At 47.5% G+C, this 20,000-nt stretch overlaps 1 protein-coding gene across 6 annotated transcripts in view; it reads right to left on the bottom strand.

Moving 5' to 3' along the window:
• Positions 1-4,448: 4,448 nt before the first annotated feature.
• meis2a (Meis homeobox 2a) overlaps positions 4,449-20,000 on the bottom strand; it is a 75,891-nt gene continuing 60,339 nt past the window's right edge. For 3 of the 6 annotated variants that reach the window (XM_081722243.1, XM_027011591.3, XM_081722242.1), the window contains 3 exons: positions 11,442-11,500; positions 10,093-10,203; positions 4,449-6,235 (listed from right to left, as the gene is read on the bottom strand). In XM_081722243.1, the coding sequence (XP_081578369.1) occupies positions 5,937-6,235; positions 10,093-10,203; positions 11,442-11,500 (469 nt within the window). In that variant the 3' untranslated portion in view covers positions 4,449-5,936. Of the gene's footprint in view, positions 6,236-9,176; positions 9,261-10,092; positions 10,204-11,441; positions 11,501-20,000 lie in introns of all 6 variants that reach the window. The other 3 variants (XM_035532623.2, XM_035532626.2, XM_027011592.3) reach the window with 3 other exon arrangements.

Here is a 20,000-nt window from a genome sequence, read left to right as displayed (position 1 = left end):
TGTTTTTATAGCCGGTACGTATGCATATTGTTTTTCCTCGTGTAATAATGATGGAGCGGTGATGGGTGTAACCAGTGATAAGACTGGTTACATTTAAATCCAGATTTTGTTGGGAAACACGGTGGAAACGAGGTGTGTTGCGTCTTTAGCGTGAAGTACTCACATTTCTGTTCTCCTCCAGAAGGGGTCGCCATGATGGTGCCACATTGTGCCCAGGGGTCCGTTTGTTCAGTTTTACCATGGCAGAGAAATCTCTCTCTCTCTCTCGCTGTGTGTGTGTGTGTGTGTGTGTGTGTGTGTGTGTGTGTGTGTGTGTGTGTGTGTGTGTGTGTGTGTGTGTGTGTGTTTTTACCCTCTTCCGAAGCCCATGGCCAGCGTTTTCTGTTATTTACAGTTCTCGCGAAATGTCTCACTTTACTGCCCCGAGCTTCCCGCAAGATATCTCTAACCTTTTTTGTTCAAATAACTGAAAATATCTCTTAATGAAAGTCAGGAAATGCAAAGAAAAATTGCCAACATTTTTTGCGCCTTTAGTTCCACCGATTTATGATATAGTTAGTGCGGATCTGCAGTCCCCAAGCTATGTACGACGATGATTTCGGTTGACAACTGGTCAAACGCTGAAAAGCTTTAAGCCAATCTAACACTCGGCATTAGCAAAGGGAGCCTAATGAGAAAATATCAGACCGGCGTGCCGCAGGGTTCCTAATTCAATCTTAACTGATTGAAAAAGTAAAACTCAACATCCTTGAGGCTCGTCTAAACGCAAAGCCATTTTGTTCTATTGCTCTGTATCTATTTTAAAGGTAAATGCCCCATTTTATTTTTCTAACTTCTGACTGACCATTTCAATTCTACATTGCCAATATTACGCCCTTCAGCATCGCGATTTAACTAATTAGAGATTTTACATCATTGGGGAGAAAAGAGGAGACGCAAAAACTGTCACTCATTTTTAAGAAGACAGGCGCCGCTGGAGTGTGAAGAAATCGGCTCTAATTCAGAAAAGCGACCAAGCGAGAAAGCTCCTCAACATTACACTGCTGGTTATTAATCTGAGCTTTGTCCACAGAAACTGGCGTCTGCAGTCTGTAAACAATACTCTTTGATTCATCTTACCACGCGTCTGGGTACTATTTTCAAATGTAAAAACCCAGCCGTCTTTCTAATACAGAATATGCTGCAGAGACATGGTCTCCTTGCGAGTGTGAATTTTGTGTTGACTTAAAAAATATATAATAATAATAATAATAATAATAATAATACAATCTTAAATGTAATAGAAATATTCTGATTTCCTTTATTTTAACAATGATGAAAATTATTTGGTATATTATAAATGATAAATTGGCTGTATTGAAATTACTTACTGGCAAGTTCTTACAGGGTAAAAGGGAAATGGCATTGAACACCGCGAAGAATGACGCAAAAGAGTTAGCTATGTTCCTGCGGGGAATAGGTTGTTTACAATTAAACACACACACGGCCCCTCACTTACAGCATTAGGCGACGGCCTGTTCTATATGAGACGTATATTATAGAGCTCATTATGAAAAGTGTAATTCTGCTCTAAGCATAACTAATCTTTCCCTTGCAATGCTTTCGATTAAAACTGATCTCACGTGTCGATTTTACAGATTGATGGTTTGCGTTAAATTAACAAAAGGATATATTGCGCTACCGGCTCATAACCCATTTCTGTCTTAAATCTACCCATCTTGCCGGCTGAAACGGTAAGAAAAAAATTAGGCCCACCACTAATGGGTAGAAACAACATAAATGAAATCTGAGAAAGTACCGTAGTATAATAAGGAAATGCTTAAAACAGTGAAATTATTTAAAACAGTGTCGAGTCCGCCTCATTCACACGTCTATTAACGTCATCTCCACGTTTGTCCCAGTGGTGCGATACACGTTTTGCTGAATGATAAATCTTGAATGTCCTTGTTGTTCTAACGGGACGAAGCAGAATGGACAGCAGTACATGGCCTATGGAATGCAGATACAACCAGCAAAGGGAAATGGTTTAGTGTAGCGTCTCCACTCAGCTCGCGGATTACCGTTCCGCCTGTGCCCGTTTTGTAATAAAAGAAAACAAAAAAGAGGAGAAGAAAGAAAACAACAACCTCCAGTTTTAGAGAGACTTTAGGTGGGTTATAATAAAACATTTTCCTGGAGCTTTATTGATCAGTCACTCTGAGCTAATGTAATTATCCTCATCAATAGGGGACTGCAGGGAGAATCATTATGCGAGTGACAGTGATAAATGATCAGCGAAATGTGGCCTTTTCTCTGAGGAACCCCCGCGCCTGACCCGTCCACATACACGACGTAGTCATAGAAACACCTTGTGGCTAAAGCGGGGGAAACTGCTGAAACGTGTTTAAAGAAAGTGGAGCAGCGGGACTTACAAACAAACGAGAAACAAAAAAGAAGAAAAATTATTAAAACACAAAAACAACAACAAAAATATTCACCGTGCAGTAAGGACTCCTTTTCAAAATGAACTACCTCTTCCGAGATTCTTTTTATTATGAAAAGAGAGCGATACGAGCTTTAGAACACGCAGTACTAACCCCAACTACCGCTAATTCAAATGTTTCAATAAACAATGCACTTGCATAGATATGCTCATTTCTCTTGCATATTTATTTTCCAACGAGTGGCCCCTTTGCTTTACAGGTTCACCGAATCCAAGCGTGAGCTGGCGCTTTGCACTCTGCCCTGCGGATCGAATCACCTATTTTGTATGGTGCTCACATGATCAGATATTATCAAGGGTTAAGGGTGTATTAACATGTTGCCTTTGTGCACACGACTGCTCTCGTTTTTAACTGTTTATTGTGGACATTTAATATCGTTTGGAGCTCAGGCGGGACTGGCTAAGGCGCGGGTGTTGTGCAGGGGGGGAATATTGCGTATTTTATTCCAACAGCAGTGCCCGAAGTAGCTTTGACAGGAGAGGAGATGAGGGGCGGAGCTGTTTAGCTCGGCTGGATCATCCATCATTCCTGTCACACCGAATCGGCAAAGAGAAGCGGCAAAGGCAATCTACCTTCTGTCTCCCCAGAAAAGGGGGAAAACTATTAATATTAAAATTCTCCCCTCACAATAATCCTTTTTTTTTTTTTTGCATCTGATATCTTGTCACAAAGCGACAGATTTCTGTCTATTTTATCCATATACGTGTGTACAATAAATTAACAGTTGATATTATGCTTCATTATTGACAGCGGTAGTTAATTATAAATATAGATTAAATGTTCAGAAAATGAACATTATGTAAATAAATAAAACGAGAATGCATGTGTTTTAAGGGGTGTTTTTGCTTGAACGAAATTACAATTTCACTCACACACAGGTCTATATTTACATTTTCTAAATTTTCATTAATATGTCTGTGTCTATGTATACGCAGAATATTCAAGATTATGACCAGAAATAATTAAGTTAAAATGGTACTCTGTAGCCTACGATTGCGTGTGTTCGCTGGGATTTATTATTTTTTTAAACGAACACAACAACGGTGTGAACCAAATGAACTGATTAGAACGTATAGCCTTTTGAAGAATCAATAGCTAGAGTAAATAGAGCAAACATCACTTAAAAATAAATATAACAAATAAAATTATACAAAATAAAATAAAATCCACATCTGCTGGATGATCCAGCCGAGCTAACCTTACTCCTTGGAAACAATTGGAATCCACGTTTTTACACCAAACCTTTGTGCAAACTGCATCTATCTCCATTTTAATATAATAATAATCATTATTTATTATTATTATTATTGTTGCTGTTATTGTTGTTATTATTATTGCAAAATATACTGGAATGCGCACACACACAGCACGATTATCCTACAATAAAAACAAAAATATGGCTTGGCACTGAGTATAATGAGCTGCCTATAACCGAGCGCTGATATTTACGCTGCATACTACGGTACAAAAAGAATTCAAAGAAATAACCTTTTAAGGTTGTGATTTCTGGTGTGAAGCAGCAACTCCGATAGCCGCGGGCAAACGCTGCCAATGAGACTGAAGTGCGACTGTGAAGTAGTCAACTAGTCAACAGCTTGCTGAGGGTTTGAGCAGCAGGGGTCGCCTATGAGCGGCGCAAATCACTGCGCTTTCTCTTGCCTTTGTTCAACAGGAGAGAACAGCCCGCTTTTCTCATCCATTGTTTCGGACTAATGCTAAAAGCCCGATAAAACAAACTAGATCACTGTAACAGACTGCACTTTGCTAATATTAATCCATTTACATTTTTTTTTCCATTTCAGCTCTAGCTATGCACGACTGTGCAGCAAGAAAAACAAAACAAAAACTAAAAAACCGACAAAAGTGACATAGTATTCAGAGATTAAAGTTACAACTCCCAATAATAATAATAATAATAATAATAATAATTGGATCACTTGCAACACACGCTTGAGCACACAGGAATCTAACAAAATCAAAAATGAAATATTTATTACAGCATTTGTGACTGAACACCTTTTAAACATTACGTCACAGTCCTCATACAAGTATTTAATGTATTTTTGACAAAGCTTAAGGGAGACAGCATTTTATCATCTAGTGAGGAACACGTGCTGAAAAAGGAAGGAATTCATGGACATACAATATCAATGCCACAGCAGATCTGAAACTAGCAAAAACATTCTTTTTCAATTGAGGTAAACACATAGAATATCTAACATGAAACAATTAATAGACTGAACTCTGTACGAAGTTTGTTACAATATTCTCTTAGCTTTTCTCCAAGCTTTGAGTTCATAATTTAAGTTCTTTTTTTCTCTCCTTTTTTTTTTATTTTTTAAATTTTTTTTTTTAAGTTTTAGGTTTTTTTTGGTGCATCAACCAATCAATAGCTTCGCTATGCCACAGAATCCACCATCATGTCTGTTCTGTCCGTGTGGTGTGTATACTGATCCGGCGGCTTGGAAACTACTGCATGACGCTGCGTGTCCACAAATAGGCTTCCTTCAATAGGCTCTTCCTCTCGAGAGTCCATGATACAAAAAAAAGTAATAATAATAAAATAAAAATGTATAAAACCAACACAATCCAGTGCTTGGGCAATTCAAACTAAGAACTTTACCTACAGGGAAACATTCATTCATGAACCAAAAGAAGAAGAAGAAGAAGAAGAAGAAGAAGAAGAAGAAGAAGAAGAGTGGCCTGAAATAATGGTTGGTGGGTCTTCCAGAGAGCGCAGGCTTCATTTAACAAGCTCTCTGACAGAGTGCTGCTTCTGGTCCTTACTCAGCCAGGTTCACTGCCCACGCTACTGTTGGTGACAGGGCCGAGATTTCGCAGATGTTTCTTCCTTTCTTATTTATCGTGTTTACTTGTTTGTTTGTTTATTGCTGCAACAAGACCATCTCTCCCTCATGGAACAGCACACACAGTGTGAAAAGCGGGGATCAATCTTTTATTCTAGGACTAGCTCAGGAAACATAAATTGAGTGATCAAGAAAAATGCACAAGTTTTAACTTAGTGTCTATACTTTTATACTACAGTAGTTATAACTCTTGGAGTCTCTTTTGTCATTTTTTAATCTTCCAGAATGATTTCTTTAAAATGGTTCAAATGAGAGCATGTTTGACTGCGTTTCGGTGTATGTGTAAGTCTGTGTTTCTGTGAGTTTGTATGTTTTGTGATAGCTGAAGTTGAAACATCTTCTGTTGATCTTTAACAAAAGCCCAAGACTTTACAAAGTGTTCTTGTCAGCTTGGTCCTCCATCGATGAAAGTAACAAAATTGACAAGATAAAAAAATTATCACAGCTCATCTGGAATTCCATTTGTAGTGTCTAATTCTGGTCAAAATTGTTCTTTTTTCCTTTTTTTCTTAAAAATAGTCTCAAAATCACTTTAGAGGGATGAGAGTTGTTTTCTTGCTTGCTCTTGTTGTCAGGATCCCTTTCACTACTGGGCGTGGATGTCCAGGCCTTGTCCACCAGTGCTGTGGTCAATGGGGGTCAGAATAGGGGGGCTCTGTGCAGACATGGGTATTCCTGGGTGACCATGAGGTCCTCCGTGCATTAGAATGGCGGCGTGGGGAGACGGCTGGCCAGAGAGGTAGGGGTGGAGAGGGGGTCCATGTCGTAGCTGAGGGAGGTGTGGCATGGGAGGAGCCGGAGGCGAAGTATGGTAGGGTAGGGGCGCCATGCTGATGCCCACAGGAGCGCTCTGAAGTACGTACTCCCTTGGCACGCTCTGCAGACCTGCAACAGGGAGAGGAGACTTATCAATACAGCTTACGCACTTTCGCTCGTTCGCACGCTTGGGTTTCATATCGTTATCGCTGAAGTAACACTAGAAGAAAATGGACATTTTAGGAGCCCATTCAGGATAAACAGCGAGCTCAAACTGGCCAGTGCGATCCTCGCTGCTCCATGCCTCCCTGGGACAGCGGAACACGGTGCCCTTATTCTGTGTAGTCCATGCTGGCCATAGAAATGGATGTTTGATTAAATGAGACGCAGGGAGCAAATCCCCAACCGGTGCGTGTCTGCTCACGTAGCACATTCAGAGGGCAGAGCACATGAAAAATTACACTGCAGCATTCCAGCAGCGAGCGGGACATGGAGGGGCCCCGTGCTCTCACCGCCAGTTCTCCTTCCACAAAATGATCCGCATAGCCATCCACCAGCAGTGCAAGTGGATGAGATGGGAAACATTGCACAATGGTAGCAATTCCCTAGTGGAACTCTGGGACAAAGAGTGGTGCATCTCTCAGGGGTCCACGGGGCTCCTAACAGGTTTAACATTTGATTTGACACATCTGATTTGATCCATTTAAGAACTTAGTGAATAATTTAGGAGCTGTTTAACCATAGCAACGCACTAGTGGAGAAACAGTGCGCCAAATAAATGCTTTTCTTGATAAGAGAACTTTTGAAGGAAACGTAACCAAATGCTGGAGAAATGTGGAGCAGACGTGATCGAGTGTATAAGCACCCAGCCGGAAGAAAACGCGCACAAAATGCGCGTAGGTTCCCTTTCTGCTGTGCCTAGACACCTCGACCTCGTTTGTGTATTTGCTGGTGCGATGCAAGCTGGGATTTGGAGTTTGATATCTCGGCAGCAGCGCTCCTCGGGGGTCTGCAGCGTGGTGTGCAGGTGTGGGCGTGGGCCAGGCGTGCAGCCCGGGGGCAGACCATGGTGCGGCATCCCGAAGAGCCGGAGGCTGGACCAGCAGCGGGCCACGGGACAAGCTGGACCCGGCCACTGCTTTGTAATGTGAACCCCTGGGGGATTAGCAGTGGCCATTGAAGGTGGAGGGGGGGGAGAGGGGGTCGCCCCAAGGTCACCAGGCATGCTCACTCTCCGCATTCCTCTACCTTGGTACACCGCAATTAAGAAATTACACAGGAGGGCCCGGCAGGGGAAAAAGAGCAGCAAAGGCCGAGATTAATGGCTGATCTCACGGGCTGAAAGCCGGACCATTTTCTAATACTCGCTTTGCCCCTAACTTCATTTCATTCAAATGCACATGTTTGTTAAAGTGGTCTTTTAAAAGCTCACTATCGGGGTCATAAAAAAAGTAAATCAATCCAGACTAGGAGGCAGGGGGAGTGTGCTCACCTCCACATAACCTACAGCTCCTGTTAAAAGGCCCAGCAGATGTTTTTGACACTGTAAGCTGGTAATCTCAAGTCTGCTAAACTGTAGTCATTCTGTTAAGTAGATCTGTGCCCCCCCCCCCCCCCCTTTATTAACAGGAGTGGTAAAACCATCTGAAGACAATAACGCTTCCTCGACCAGCCTACTCTCTCTGTCTGCTTCAGCAGAGCCGTCTGCTCAATGGCTGCTGATAATTAACTACCAAATATGCCATATTGTGTGGCTGCGTAATCAAATCAAGAGTGGGTAATATTCGTCTGTATTAAGCTATTAATGTAATTGGTCATGAAGCATAAAATATGTTACGTAATTAAATAGTCTAGAAATGATATAGCCTATATTAAGAATTATCCAAGCTGAGCAAATGTTGTCTCTGTGTGGCTGTTTTAGGGAACATTGCTTTCTGCATTTTTGACTCCATTAGCAGTGGCGTGCGAGGGATGGGAGGGTGTCTAGAAATGGGCGCTGTCAGGAGAATCGCCATGGTGACCCTTTGCAAAATCCACTGCCTATTTACATATAAAGGGTTCTTTTAATCAAGGTAAGTGTTATTATATTGTGCCTCATTGAGCAGAGGAGTTTAGGTGTTAAATAAAATTTTCTCTGCCCCGGCGCCTTTGGGATGCGATATGTCTTGATTCCTCAAATGTCAGTGCCACAGTCTTGGCGGGAGGTGTAATGGGCGTCTTAATCAGACGGCAGCCATTTAGCCTCCGAGAGAAAGAAAGCGAGCGAGAGAGCGAGAGAGGCAGAGAGAGCGTGGCGAGGGAAATTCCCCCCTTTTATATGCAGTCATCCTTTAATGTCTCCGTCCCTTTGAATTTATCTCACCGTCTCTCCTGTCTTGGCATCTTACGCTGGGATTCGGTCCACCACCACCCCCACCCTCGCCCCCCGTAAAAAATAATCAAAACACACGGGTTCCCCCAGTGAAGGATCGGCCGTCTCACCCCGGCCCGTATATCTCGCCCGGGGACCGTAATGTACTGCAGCGTTCCCGTCTTTGCATATAAGATAATTTGGGCATCAATCCTTCGCCGCGACAGATTTATGTCACTCCGAGGACAGTTTCACTTCTCCTTCTTTATCGCTTCACTGGAGCCTGCTTAATTTCTCCCCGTCAGCCCCTGCCCCTGGAGATGTTATTTTTTCCCCTAAATGTCCAACATTTGCATTGGCTGCCAGAGATGGGGGAGGAGTGATGCTGCTGTTGTGATAAACACATTCATGGCCAGGATGTCTCTCTCTCTCTCTCTCTCTGTCTCTCTCTGTCTCTCTTTTGCCCACTGTCTGGCGCCACAAGTCCGTCCCCTCCAGGGACATCCGGGGTGTGCATGGCAACATCACCCTTCAACTCTCTTCTTTCTGGTTACAATTTTGAAGTGAGCTTCCCCAGCACACCATGCGCAGGTAGAGTGAGAGGGTGTGTGTGTGTTTGTGTGTGTGTGGAAGGGCTCCCGGTGTTACTCAGGGTTGTTACTGTGAGGCTTCCAACTAAAGCACCGACAGACAGAGGAAAAAGATCACAGTTCTACTTACTTCCCCCTTTTCATTGAGTTTTGAGTTACATGTAGTGCCATTGCCCATCCATGCCCATATTCATCCCCATTCCACTCATAGGGCCTGGAAGAAGAGAGAGAAACACCAGAGAGATATGAGTCACAGCGAGGACACCAGAGAGAGAGGAGTCACAGCGAGGACACCAGAGAGAGCGGTGTGAGTCACAGCGAAGACAGCAGAGAAAGAGGAGTCAGAGTGAGAAAACCAGAGGGAGATATGAGTCAGAGTGAGGAAACCAGAGAGAGAGATATGAGTTACAGTGAGGACACCAGAGAGATATATGAGTCAGAGTGAGGAAACCAGAGAGATATGAGTCAGAGTGAGGAAACCAGAGAGATATGAGTCACAGTGAAAACACCAGCAAGAGATGAGTCAGAGTGAGGACACCAGAGAGAGATATGAGCCACAGTGAGGACACCAGAGAGAGATATGAGCCACAGGCAGTGAGGACGGAGCCCGGCTCTAGAGAGGTCCAGGTACAGCAGGAAAAGGGCAAGAGGGAAGAGAGAAGGTGAAGTGGTGTGTTACAACCAGGAGGTGCACCTGCGGGTCGAACCATCCACGCGCGCATTATGCTTGAGATAGGTCAAGGAAGAGATGTGGCCGGCAGCGGCAGACGGGTAGAGGCTACGATGACATGCTGGGAGAGCACAGTGGACAAGTGCTAGGGGTGAGTGGAGCTCAGCGCTAGGGGTGAGTGGAGCTCAGCGCTAGGGGTGAGTGGAGCTCAGCGCTAGGGCTGAGTGGAGCTCAGCGCTAGGGGTGAGTGGAGATCAGCGCTAGGGGTGAGTGGAGCTCAGCGCTAGGGGTGAGTGGAGATAAGCGCTAGGGGTGAGTGGAAATGAGTATGGTGCCGTGGTTAGTGACAGGACATCCAGTGGTCGGGCAGGCTTACCAGCTGGCCGGATTCCCATGTGTTGCTGGCCGTCCAGCACAAAACTGCCCATGGGCTGACCCTCTGGACTATACGCCGCTCCCTGGCTCACTGAAGGATCAAGAAGAAAACCTGATTGTAGTCAAAACGCGGACATGAGGGGGGAAGAAGAGAAGACATACCAGACAATCAGCAAATGTCCCAGCTCCAGCCCAAACATACTATAAGACACCATGCTACACTCGTGAGTCAGAGAGTTAGCATGCAAGCACAGAAAGCCACGCTGATGCACACCGACTCACACGTGGTCATTAGAGAACCGTGGGGCTGATACATTCTCCACTGATTAAGAGAAAAGAAGAAAGCCTCCAGTTCAACTACACATTCCTCTGGAAAAAAAAAAAATCACATCCAACTAACCTAACTGGGTTTGTTCATCTTATAATTAGTAAAGCTGCTACCATCGTACTGAACTGAAAGAACTGGCTATATATGGAGGGACTGGCTGTGTGCAGGAGATCCCCTGCAAGGAGACGAAAGGAAGCGCTTAGTCATGCTGTCTTTGGGCAGTTTGCTGATTGTGACAGTTTCTAAGCATGCTTTCAAATATTCACAACACATCCCAGCTGTTGTGGCAGGAGCTACAGCACTTTTGGGCTGTCTTGCTTCAATAATTGCTTCACAACCTTAGTGCCCATTTATGGGACTTTTACTAAAATGCTATGGCTATAAAATCCCCAAAGTTTTTTACTGAGGCCCCCTGCTTGTGGCCTGCTCCAGCTGCCTCTCCTCCTGCACCACGCACTGGACTGTGGAGGGTCATTTTTTATGATTTTATCACAAGGTGCTTTTTGTCATCAGGGCCTCCACAGGATATGGCAAATCAATGTCTAATCAATTTACAATGTGTAGTCTTTTTAATCCATTTACAAGAACAGTAAATCTGTCCATACTTGTATCCCAGAGGCAGAAATCAGGATTAAATCAATAAACACAAAACCCTCTGGATTTTTGCCCCGCATTTCCAAAATTAATTAATCACTAAGAATTACAAGAAGCATATCAAAAAGAGACAGTTAAAAATGCTCCTGGCATTCCTGTAAAGTCCTCTTGTGGCCAATTAGCATTTCATAGAGAATGTGGGTTAATATATCTCTAACAAGCTAGATTGGGAAACATGTAATTAGAGCCAATCAGCTAACGTGCTTGGTCATATTGGCACAGGTCCCTGTGAGAGGCACAGGACTGTGTGTGGGGGCGGGGAGGGACGAGGGGAGGGACGAGGGTTGCACCCCGTCCTGGCAGACTGTGTGCAACTGTTTGTCTGCCAGAGACCTGACTGGAATAGGGAGCGGAGACGATGGCTTTACCTGCTCGGTTTGACTGGTCAATCATGGGCTGTACTATTCTTCTTCTGGCATTAATGAACCTGAGAAAGACAAGAGGAGTGGAAACAGAAAGGACACGTTAAATCACCTTCCATTAAAAGAGACAAATATTCATTAAAGGCCCCAATAAATAAGAAGCCATTTGCGCCACTTTATGGCTAACTCCTTGAAAAGCGCTCAAAACTGAGAAGCAACAACAACAAAAGAGTGATTGTGCTTAGGCTTGGGAGCCCGACAAGGTGTCCCTTTAATGTCCCTTATGATCTATTCCTGTAGCTTAATAAAGCTTTTGATTACTTTCGGTAGCTATGGCTACTCCGCAGACATTCCCCAAGCATCGCATGTAGCTGTGTAGCCACTGTGCAGCAGACACGCACAGGCCTGCATCTTCCCTGCAGTCCAACAGCCTCTGGGCCCCGGGCCCCGGGCCCCGGGCCCTCTCCCTCACTCATGCATATAAACATTATTCTTGGTGGGTTATCGCTCATTAGAAATTCAGAATAAGTTAAAAGTTTCTGAGGGGCAAGACACAAATGGTTCCTTTCAGCTTTTGACCCCCCCCCCACTCCGCCCCCCTCCCTGGCTGCTTTGTAGGGGACTCTGGTCCTCTTCCAGCTGTCTCTAAATGAGGACCAGGCATTGCCACTCGGTGCTTTCACAAGGTATTGTTATGTCAGCAAGCCCATCAATTAGGCTGTCTGAAGTTTTATCACTAGCGCAGCGGCGAATAAGCACAGCTCCACAAAGCCTTACCCAGCACAGCTCTCCCCTACTGCTCCGCACCACGGAGACGAAGGGGTCACCGGGAGGTTAGTGCCAGCCAGGGGAAGCCCTCTCTCTCCCGCCTGGAGTGGGGAACCCTGGACCGTGTCAAAGAGCAAGCCAGGCCGACCCACGCCAGAGGAAACTCCCCTCCTGTACACGCCCCGGCCACACCGGGCACTTAGCACTACAGGTACCAACATGTGTTTGGTATTAGAGGGAGGTTTCAAATCACGGTGGGGCCATCCTGAAAGAACGACGACTGTGTGGGGGGTTGGGTTGGGGTGGGGGGCGGTGGGCGTGGCCTAACGCACCAAGGGCCACGCTACAGGACTGGTCATTAGACCCACAGGAGAACTGGAATCAATTTAGGCTCCAAATCCCTCATGAAGCCCCTGATACCTGCCCTTACCTTCTACTTATTAACTTAAATGCCCGTAATCTGGGCTTTCAAAGCGACATGTTTAAATTTACAAAACACACATCTGGGGAAAAAATAAAGTCTCATTTGCCAGAGAGTGAGAAAAGGGTTCTTTGGGTTTCTTTTTCAGCTCCAGACAGAGGGATGAGAGACTCGGACACGAAAGAGAAACAGCAATGGGTATTAACAGAGGGCACGCAATTAGAAATCCACACAGGCGCAGGGATCGTTCATTTTAGTATATCGCAGGACTACTTGAAATGTTTTCGCCCAGATATGCGATGTCTATTATTAGGAACTGTAAGCTGCTCGAAACCACAGTCATCACTATGATCCATTTAAGATTGTTGAAGTCATAGGAATGAGTCAGGTCTTCTCGGAGGGCTATCTTTGCTGTCAGAAACGCCACTGAGCCTGTGGCTAGGTGAAGGGTTAGCCTTGGGCTTCAAAACCAGCTGAGCGAGTAAGAAAACATGGAACACGGAACACACCAAAAAAGAAAAAAAAAATCCCCCCTATCAGGATTTTCTGGGCAGACAGCGAGACTCGGGCCTTCCAATCGCCGCGTCGAGCCTGCCGTCTTAAGGAGAGCTCCAAGAGGCTCAAATCAGAACCATGTGAACATGCTCTCGCCCCCCCCCCCCCCCAAACGGAACCATAAACACGTAATGATAGGATTGTTCCTCGCAGGTGAGGAGTATGCCCACTCTCTACCAGAGCACATCAAAGCTCATCCCCACACATCACCACAAGACAGCTAGCAGGGTTTCCTTCAGAAGTAGCACAGGTTTTTCTTTCCAACAAAATGCATTGTTATATTGCCATTTTTAAGCATGGAGAAATGAGGGGGGGGAAATAGCATATCGAAGAAAAAACATTTCATTTGCACAAGCATGTCTCACACACACACACACACACACACACACACACACACACACACACACACACACAGCACTGAAGTTATTCATGTATTTCTTTAACAGCTGCCACTGGGATTGACCCCTTCATGTCAACGCTGTCCCCGTCGGCCACATCTTTGCACATTACAAGGCACACACACACACACACACGTGGGTGCGCGTGCATGCACACCACAGCGTCTGTTTTCCCTCTCTAAACTGTTGCCACAGTAACGCAGGGGGGCCTGACCAGGGCCCACTCCTGGCCCTCCGAGCGCCTTTTATCAGCTAGAGTAAAGCCAATTGAGATTATCAGAGCTGGCCCTGATAACACTGTTTTCCTCCTCCCATGAGCTGCTAATGGGGTGTGCTTAGAACAACACCCGCACCAGGCCTGCAGAGAGAGGAGGCTTGAGCTGGCACACTGGGGAACACTGTGGAGACACACACACACACACACACACACACACACACACACACACACACATACACACACCAGGGACCTGACCACAACAAGCACCTCCCTGAGTGACTCCCAACTAAGTAACCGGTTCTGGATCGGGAGTGAAGGACAGAGTCCTTCAAAACTCTTACCACCATTTTTTATTATTTACATCTGGTAGAGTGCTTATTATAGCCTGAGCCTGTAGAACATTATATACCAATGGCCACTTCCACTCACTCACACACACACACACACACACACACACACACACACACACACACACACACTGACTGGTATTATCACCCTCACACACCTCCCCCAGCATGGGAACTCCATGCTGTCTTCAAACAAATAATTAAAGGTTAGGTGAAGGGGTCACTGAGAGGTCATTTCTCCGGATACTCTACAGAATGTGTACATTACTGCAGGAGAGGAAAAAAAGACTCCGGCTGCCGGTGTTTGCTGCGTATCCCAGCAGCTTTTACAAATCAGTTGAGTGAATTCGAAACAAAAGAAAGAAAGAAAGAAAGAAAGAAAGAATAAGAAGGAAAGAAAAATGCTACATGTCTAGAGAACGGCTGTAGAGCAGGCGTGTTTCTGGGTGCGTGTGTGGGAGGGAGAGAGAGGAAACCTAATCTCTGTCATAGTACAACGTGCCTACAGCTGGAGTCTGTGTCTTTTGGACGGAACACTTCTACTCCTGTGCGCAGATGCCATGCGCGCCGAGTCTCCACTCCTGCCCGAGTCCCGGGCCGCCGGCAGATCGCTTTCACGGCCATGTCGGGCGGAGAGATTTAGAGCAGCACGGCTCGCAGACCGCAAAACCGCCGCGAATATGAATAATACAGCGCAAGCTGCAGGAGTCCACTTGACCTCACTCTACCGTGGAGCTGCGTCAACACTCGATCCGTGGCCAGAAATCTCAGCTCGGGCCGCCCGAGGGGAGCCAGATACATCCTGGCCCGCCAGCCCGTGTGTTAAAAAGACGGCTGGGGGGCGGGGGGAGTACTTCCTGGCGGGCGTGGCTTCTGCCGCGCCCCCGTGCGGGAGCAACGCCCGCCGAGGACACAGACGGCTTCCTCCTCTGCCCTGCTAAGCACGTGAAGCCGCGCCATTGGCCAATAGGACGGCGGTTTGGAAGGCAGCAGTGACGATATTGCAGAATCACTAAAGCACCTTAGCATGTGTATTACCTCCTCCAGACAGATAGGGGGAGAGAAGAGTGATTTGTATTACGGGCCCACCTGGCAACTGGCTCCGGTTGTCGGCATTCCTTTCGAGAAAGCCCTGTGCCAAACCACCCCGCCCTGGAGCGCAGCCAAGAGGGCCGGCCTGGCACTGCACCCTGACCAATCGCGGAGGGCCTAGTCCTGGGAGCCCAGCCAATCAGGGCCAGGGTCACTTGTTTGACAAGTTTGCAACGAGAGAGCAAGAGGGCCAGGAGAGAGCAATCACATTGCTCGGAGGCAACTGGCTCGGCACTGTTACCCCGCGCCTGGAGAGCGGCGCAGAGGTTCCAGCTCCGTCCTGCTCTGAGCGAGAAACCTGCCGAATGCGCAAAACGAGAACGCGCTCCCAAAAGACCCAGCCAGGCCAGAGCTGGGGAGAAGCCTGCGCTCCACGAAATTCTTGTGCAACACTCAGCAGACTGGAACGGTCTGCGATTAGAGTTCAAGAGCATCACCATGTTCTGCTTCCAATTGAATCTTATTGCTCCCATACATCTGTTTCAGCCAGAAAATCCTAAACAAAACTAATTAAGACACTTCAGCAAGATTCCAACAAGGACATGGCTCTAGGAGGGAAAAAAACAGCACCACCGTCAACTTTGACCCAGGAAGCGTACACAGACGAAGCCTGGGAAGCATGGGTTTAATAAAAGCAAACATGTCCCAATTATCACCCACTACCGGGGTCATGCGTGCATCCGCAGGCCACCGGCAGCCCCCGATCTGCTGTGGGGTAAATGCAGGTTTCATATCAGGCCGGATGGGCCTTTCAGAGAGATGCAGTAGCTGTTTAAGATGATCTCCGCGCTGCACCTATCTGAGGATTTATCATGGACTATACGAGAGGATCTGTTCCCATGCAGTCTGGAGGACAGAAGAGAGTGGGCGTGACGTGGAGACAGGGGAGGAGCCTACGGAGACTCTCTGTGTCTCTCCCACAGCTCTCTCTCTTCTTTAAGTTAAAACAGGAGTCGAGAGACAGAGGCAGTGAGCATTACCTCACCCTGTTGCTTGATTCAGTGCAGATGGGAGAGGAAGTTGAGTAGGGTGGTGTGTGTGTGTGTGTGCGTGTGTTTGCGTGTGTCTGTTTTGGACGAAGGTTGGGGGGGGGGGGGGGGGGTCTGAGAGGCCATGTTCAGGCCACTGTGATGTTTACATATTTCTCTGCAGCTCCTCTTGGAGGGAAAAGCTTCACCTCTCTACGTCTCAGTGGATTTCACCACTTCGCTCGCCTTGCCTCGCTCCTCTCCTGCTCCCACATGTCTCGTGCTCCTCTCCTGCGCTCTCCCACTCTTCTCCCCTTTGTCTCACACTCCTCTCCCTCTTTTTTTTCTCTACAGGCTGCCCCCCCCCCAAAAAAAATCCTTCTGCATTCCTCTCGTGACATATGAAGAGAATTTGCTCTCTCTCCTTCTTTTCCTCTCGGAGCTGTTTTCCTGCTCCAGTTCTCAGTCAGCAGGAGTCATTAAGACTCTAGTGGAAAATCAGACAAAGAATTATATATTTGTTTTGCAAGCTGACACGATTTAACGAGCTGCTAATTAAAATAAATCAATAGCACTGCGGCACTCTCTCTCTCTCTCTCTCTGTGCTATCAGAGAAAGGCATGACTCTGGTAGAGGCTGCTTGCTTTAGATGTGCTGGGATGGCTGAAATTTCATAGACGGCACTCCACTATTCCTCCCAACACTCACGCGGGGCGGTGCGGGGCGCGGTTCCCCGTGACCCCGACCATGAGAGAGCCCTTTTACGGATAGGATTTCACGGTGCTTCATCCAGCTAGGAACAGCAAGGGTGGTGTGGAACTACAGCAACTGTGCTACTGTCCCTCTAAAATAAAAACCCGTCAGAGGGCAAGGAAACCCCACCTCTCAGGGGAGGGATGTTACCACCCCTACCCCCACCCCCGGTCTGGTGGAGGGCGCGAGGCGACCCCTGCGTGGCCCAGCTGTTAACTGTCCGTCAAGCACCTGGAGTGGCCGCGTGGGCCAGGAAGCCCCGGTTGTCGCACCTTTGATCCTGAGAGCAGCAGCTGCCGCTTCAGAGAGCAGGACTTTGTTCTTCCAATTCTGCTCTCCTCGCTCTGTCCTGCGGCACAAGCCCCACCGAATCCGCTGGTAAGGAGGCGCGCGCGTGCATGCGGAAGGTGGAGGAGGGAGGGGTCTGACAGAGCAGGAGAGCGAGAAAAACCTCTCCCGCTTTCGCTTGCTACATCAACAAGCTCTGACAACTGCGGCGGGCTTTTTCTTGGCCCCGGCAGGGCTCACAGGCATCTCCTTTGACGCTCCGCTCTCTCCCTTCCTTAAAAGATATGATAGTTATTGTTTAAATCAGTCTCTGAATGAAATGGACTGGGGCCAAGGCAGCCCCAGGCGTCAACACACCTGTGTGAACGAGGCCTTCTGTAGCAACTGGGCGCAGCTAACCTACACTAGCACTACCTGTTTTCTCCTTCGAGTGCAGAAATACCTCTCTCTCTTTCTTTTTCTCTCACTCTCTCTCTTTCTCTCTCTTTTTCTCTGTCAGGCGGCACCTAATCTATCCCTCCCCACATTAATCCCTTTTCTTCTCTAGACAGGCACTTTTGCTCTGGAATGTTTTTACCAGTGCTATTATTTTTGATTATCACTGCCAGAAGAGGGATTAGGAGTCTGTCCACATTTTCTCAACACCCCCCCCCCCCACCTCATCTGATGAGGGTTTATAGGTGCATGTAAGTGACTTGCCTTCTTTTTGTGCACTTTCTGCTGTTTTAGACTTTCTGAACCATTTCAAAGCACCCCTGCACATGTCAGCTTAGCTGTGTGTCAGACACTGAGAGGCAGGCCAGTCCACATCCTCAGAAGCCACTCATTCAGTTTCAGTTTTCGTACCACTCCGGTTGGTTTATATGGAACGAGTATACAGAAGAGTGGTTACCTCTAACATGCCCAACACACACACACACACACACACACTCACACACACACACACACACACTTCAGCGCAAGAGGGTGTGGGTATGTGGTGGTTAATGGTGGGTGGTGGCTGAGACCAGCCGTGGGTGGTCCAGTAGGGGCTCCTGACACCCTCCACCATGCCGGGCCATCCAGTCCTGCTCTCAGTCTTCTGCCAGCAAGCCTCGATCATTCCAGGGCCTCCTGGAATCGGGAAGGTCCGGAGTCGGGGATCAGTCGCCCCATTCTCTCTGGCCTGGAGGGGCTCTGCTTCCCCTGCCTCCCGAGGCCCATAAGGAGGCTTTTGTCCCATGTGGCAGGGAAGGTAGGTGTAATCTCCGTCACCCTGCACCATCACCTCCGATCTCAGCACACCATCAGGGATACGGGCCTCTTTCCCCCTGTACAGCCTTGCTCCTTTTCTCTCCTTTTCTCTCCTCCCTCTCCACCCCTCTTTCTCCGGCCCCCCAGGAATCCAGCAACAGTCGCCGCGGCTCCTCTTCTTGTCAGGAATCATGCAGGCGGCTTCGTGGATTACCAGGGGAAAGCGATTATGACACCGCGGAGGCGTGATATTTCAAACAAAATTGAGCGTCAATTGACTGCATCATCTTGGCAATGCCAGCGCCTCCGCCGATACACTCAGACAGGAAATAAGGCCAATCTATTTCCTCTGCTTCATATCAAACGGCACTCGCTCTCCCTGCCTCCACTGGGGGACTATAATGGGCTGGTGCACTGCAAGCAGGGCCTGTGGAGAGGGGCTTCAAATGCACTTCTTATGTAATGCAAATACCTCTGGATTGCACATGAGGGTTTCACAGACACAGAACAAGGATCTGGCAGAAGGGTGCCTGTTTTTCTCTGTTTTTGTTTTCGCTCTCTCTCTCTCTCTCTCTCTCTCTCTCTCTCTCTCTCTCTCTCTCTCTCAGTCCCTTCTAAGGGAGTGATGTATTTAGGGCAGTGAAAATGCAAAGTGGTCCCAGCGATATGAAGCCACGAAGCAGAGGGAGGCTGGGTTGCTCCTCCAACGCCTCCTCACACGGGCTCTGCTCCCATGGCCACACCAGGACCACACCAGGACTCAGCTGTGGGGACTCCTTGGGCTCCTGGCGCAGGGCGCCACACGGTCAGTGGGCATTGTCAGTGCGTGTTTGTGTGCACATACGTGGTATCAGCACTGCAACGCGAGCCTGTAAAGAGCAGCAGTTAAACATCCTGCTTCTCTGGAACCTCTCGTGAATAATTGATGTGGCACTCAGCTCAGTAGTTACACACACCTACACACACACACACACACACACACACACTCACACTCACAGTCATATACACACACAAAGACACAAACTGAAGCACTGAGCCTGTTTGAGCGCAAAAAGCTAAAAAACACATCGCCATTGTAAATTGTCCAGCGTTGACCCTGTAACCTCATCAGCATCTCGCCATCGAAGGCAGTCACTAGAGCTACTGGAGGAAGTGCTCTGTGCTTCTCAGCTTACACTGGAGCCTCAGTAGCACAGAGGCAGGAGTGGGCGCAGGCAGCTGGAGGAGCCGGAAATGCTACCCTGCCGTGGCCTTGCCCTCTAACTGCCACTCGCCTCCTCTGTCTGCCTCGCACTGCCTCTGTGAGCACGTCATTATCTGCCTCGTACTGCCTTACACTGCTTCTCTCACTGCTGTACAGACTACTCGCTCACAGGATAGATTAGCATGAACATGTGATATTGCGGTGTAATGCCGTACGTGTGTGTGTGTGTGTGTGTGTGTGTGTGTGTGAGAGTGTGTGTGTGTGTGTGTGTGTGTGTGTGTGTGAGAGTGTGTGTGTGTGTGTGTGTGTGTGTGTGTGTGA

The sequence above is a fragment of the Electrophorus electricus genome, chromosome 10, assembly GCF_041902795.1.
Source record: "Electrophorus electricus isolate QZ-2024a chromosome 10, ASM4190279v1, whole genome shotgun sequence".
Classification (NCBI taxonomy): domain Eukaryota; kingdom Metazoa; phylum Chordata; class Actinopteri; order Gymnotiformes; family Gymnotidae; genus Electrophorus; species Electrophorus electricus.
Note: the sequence above shows the minus strand (reverse complement) of the source record. Positions and strands in the feature narration are given on the sequence as shown.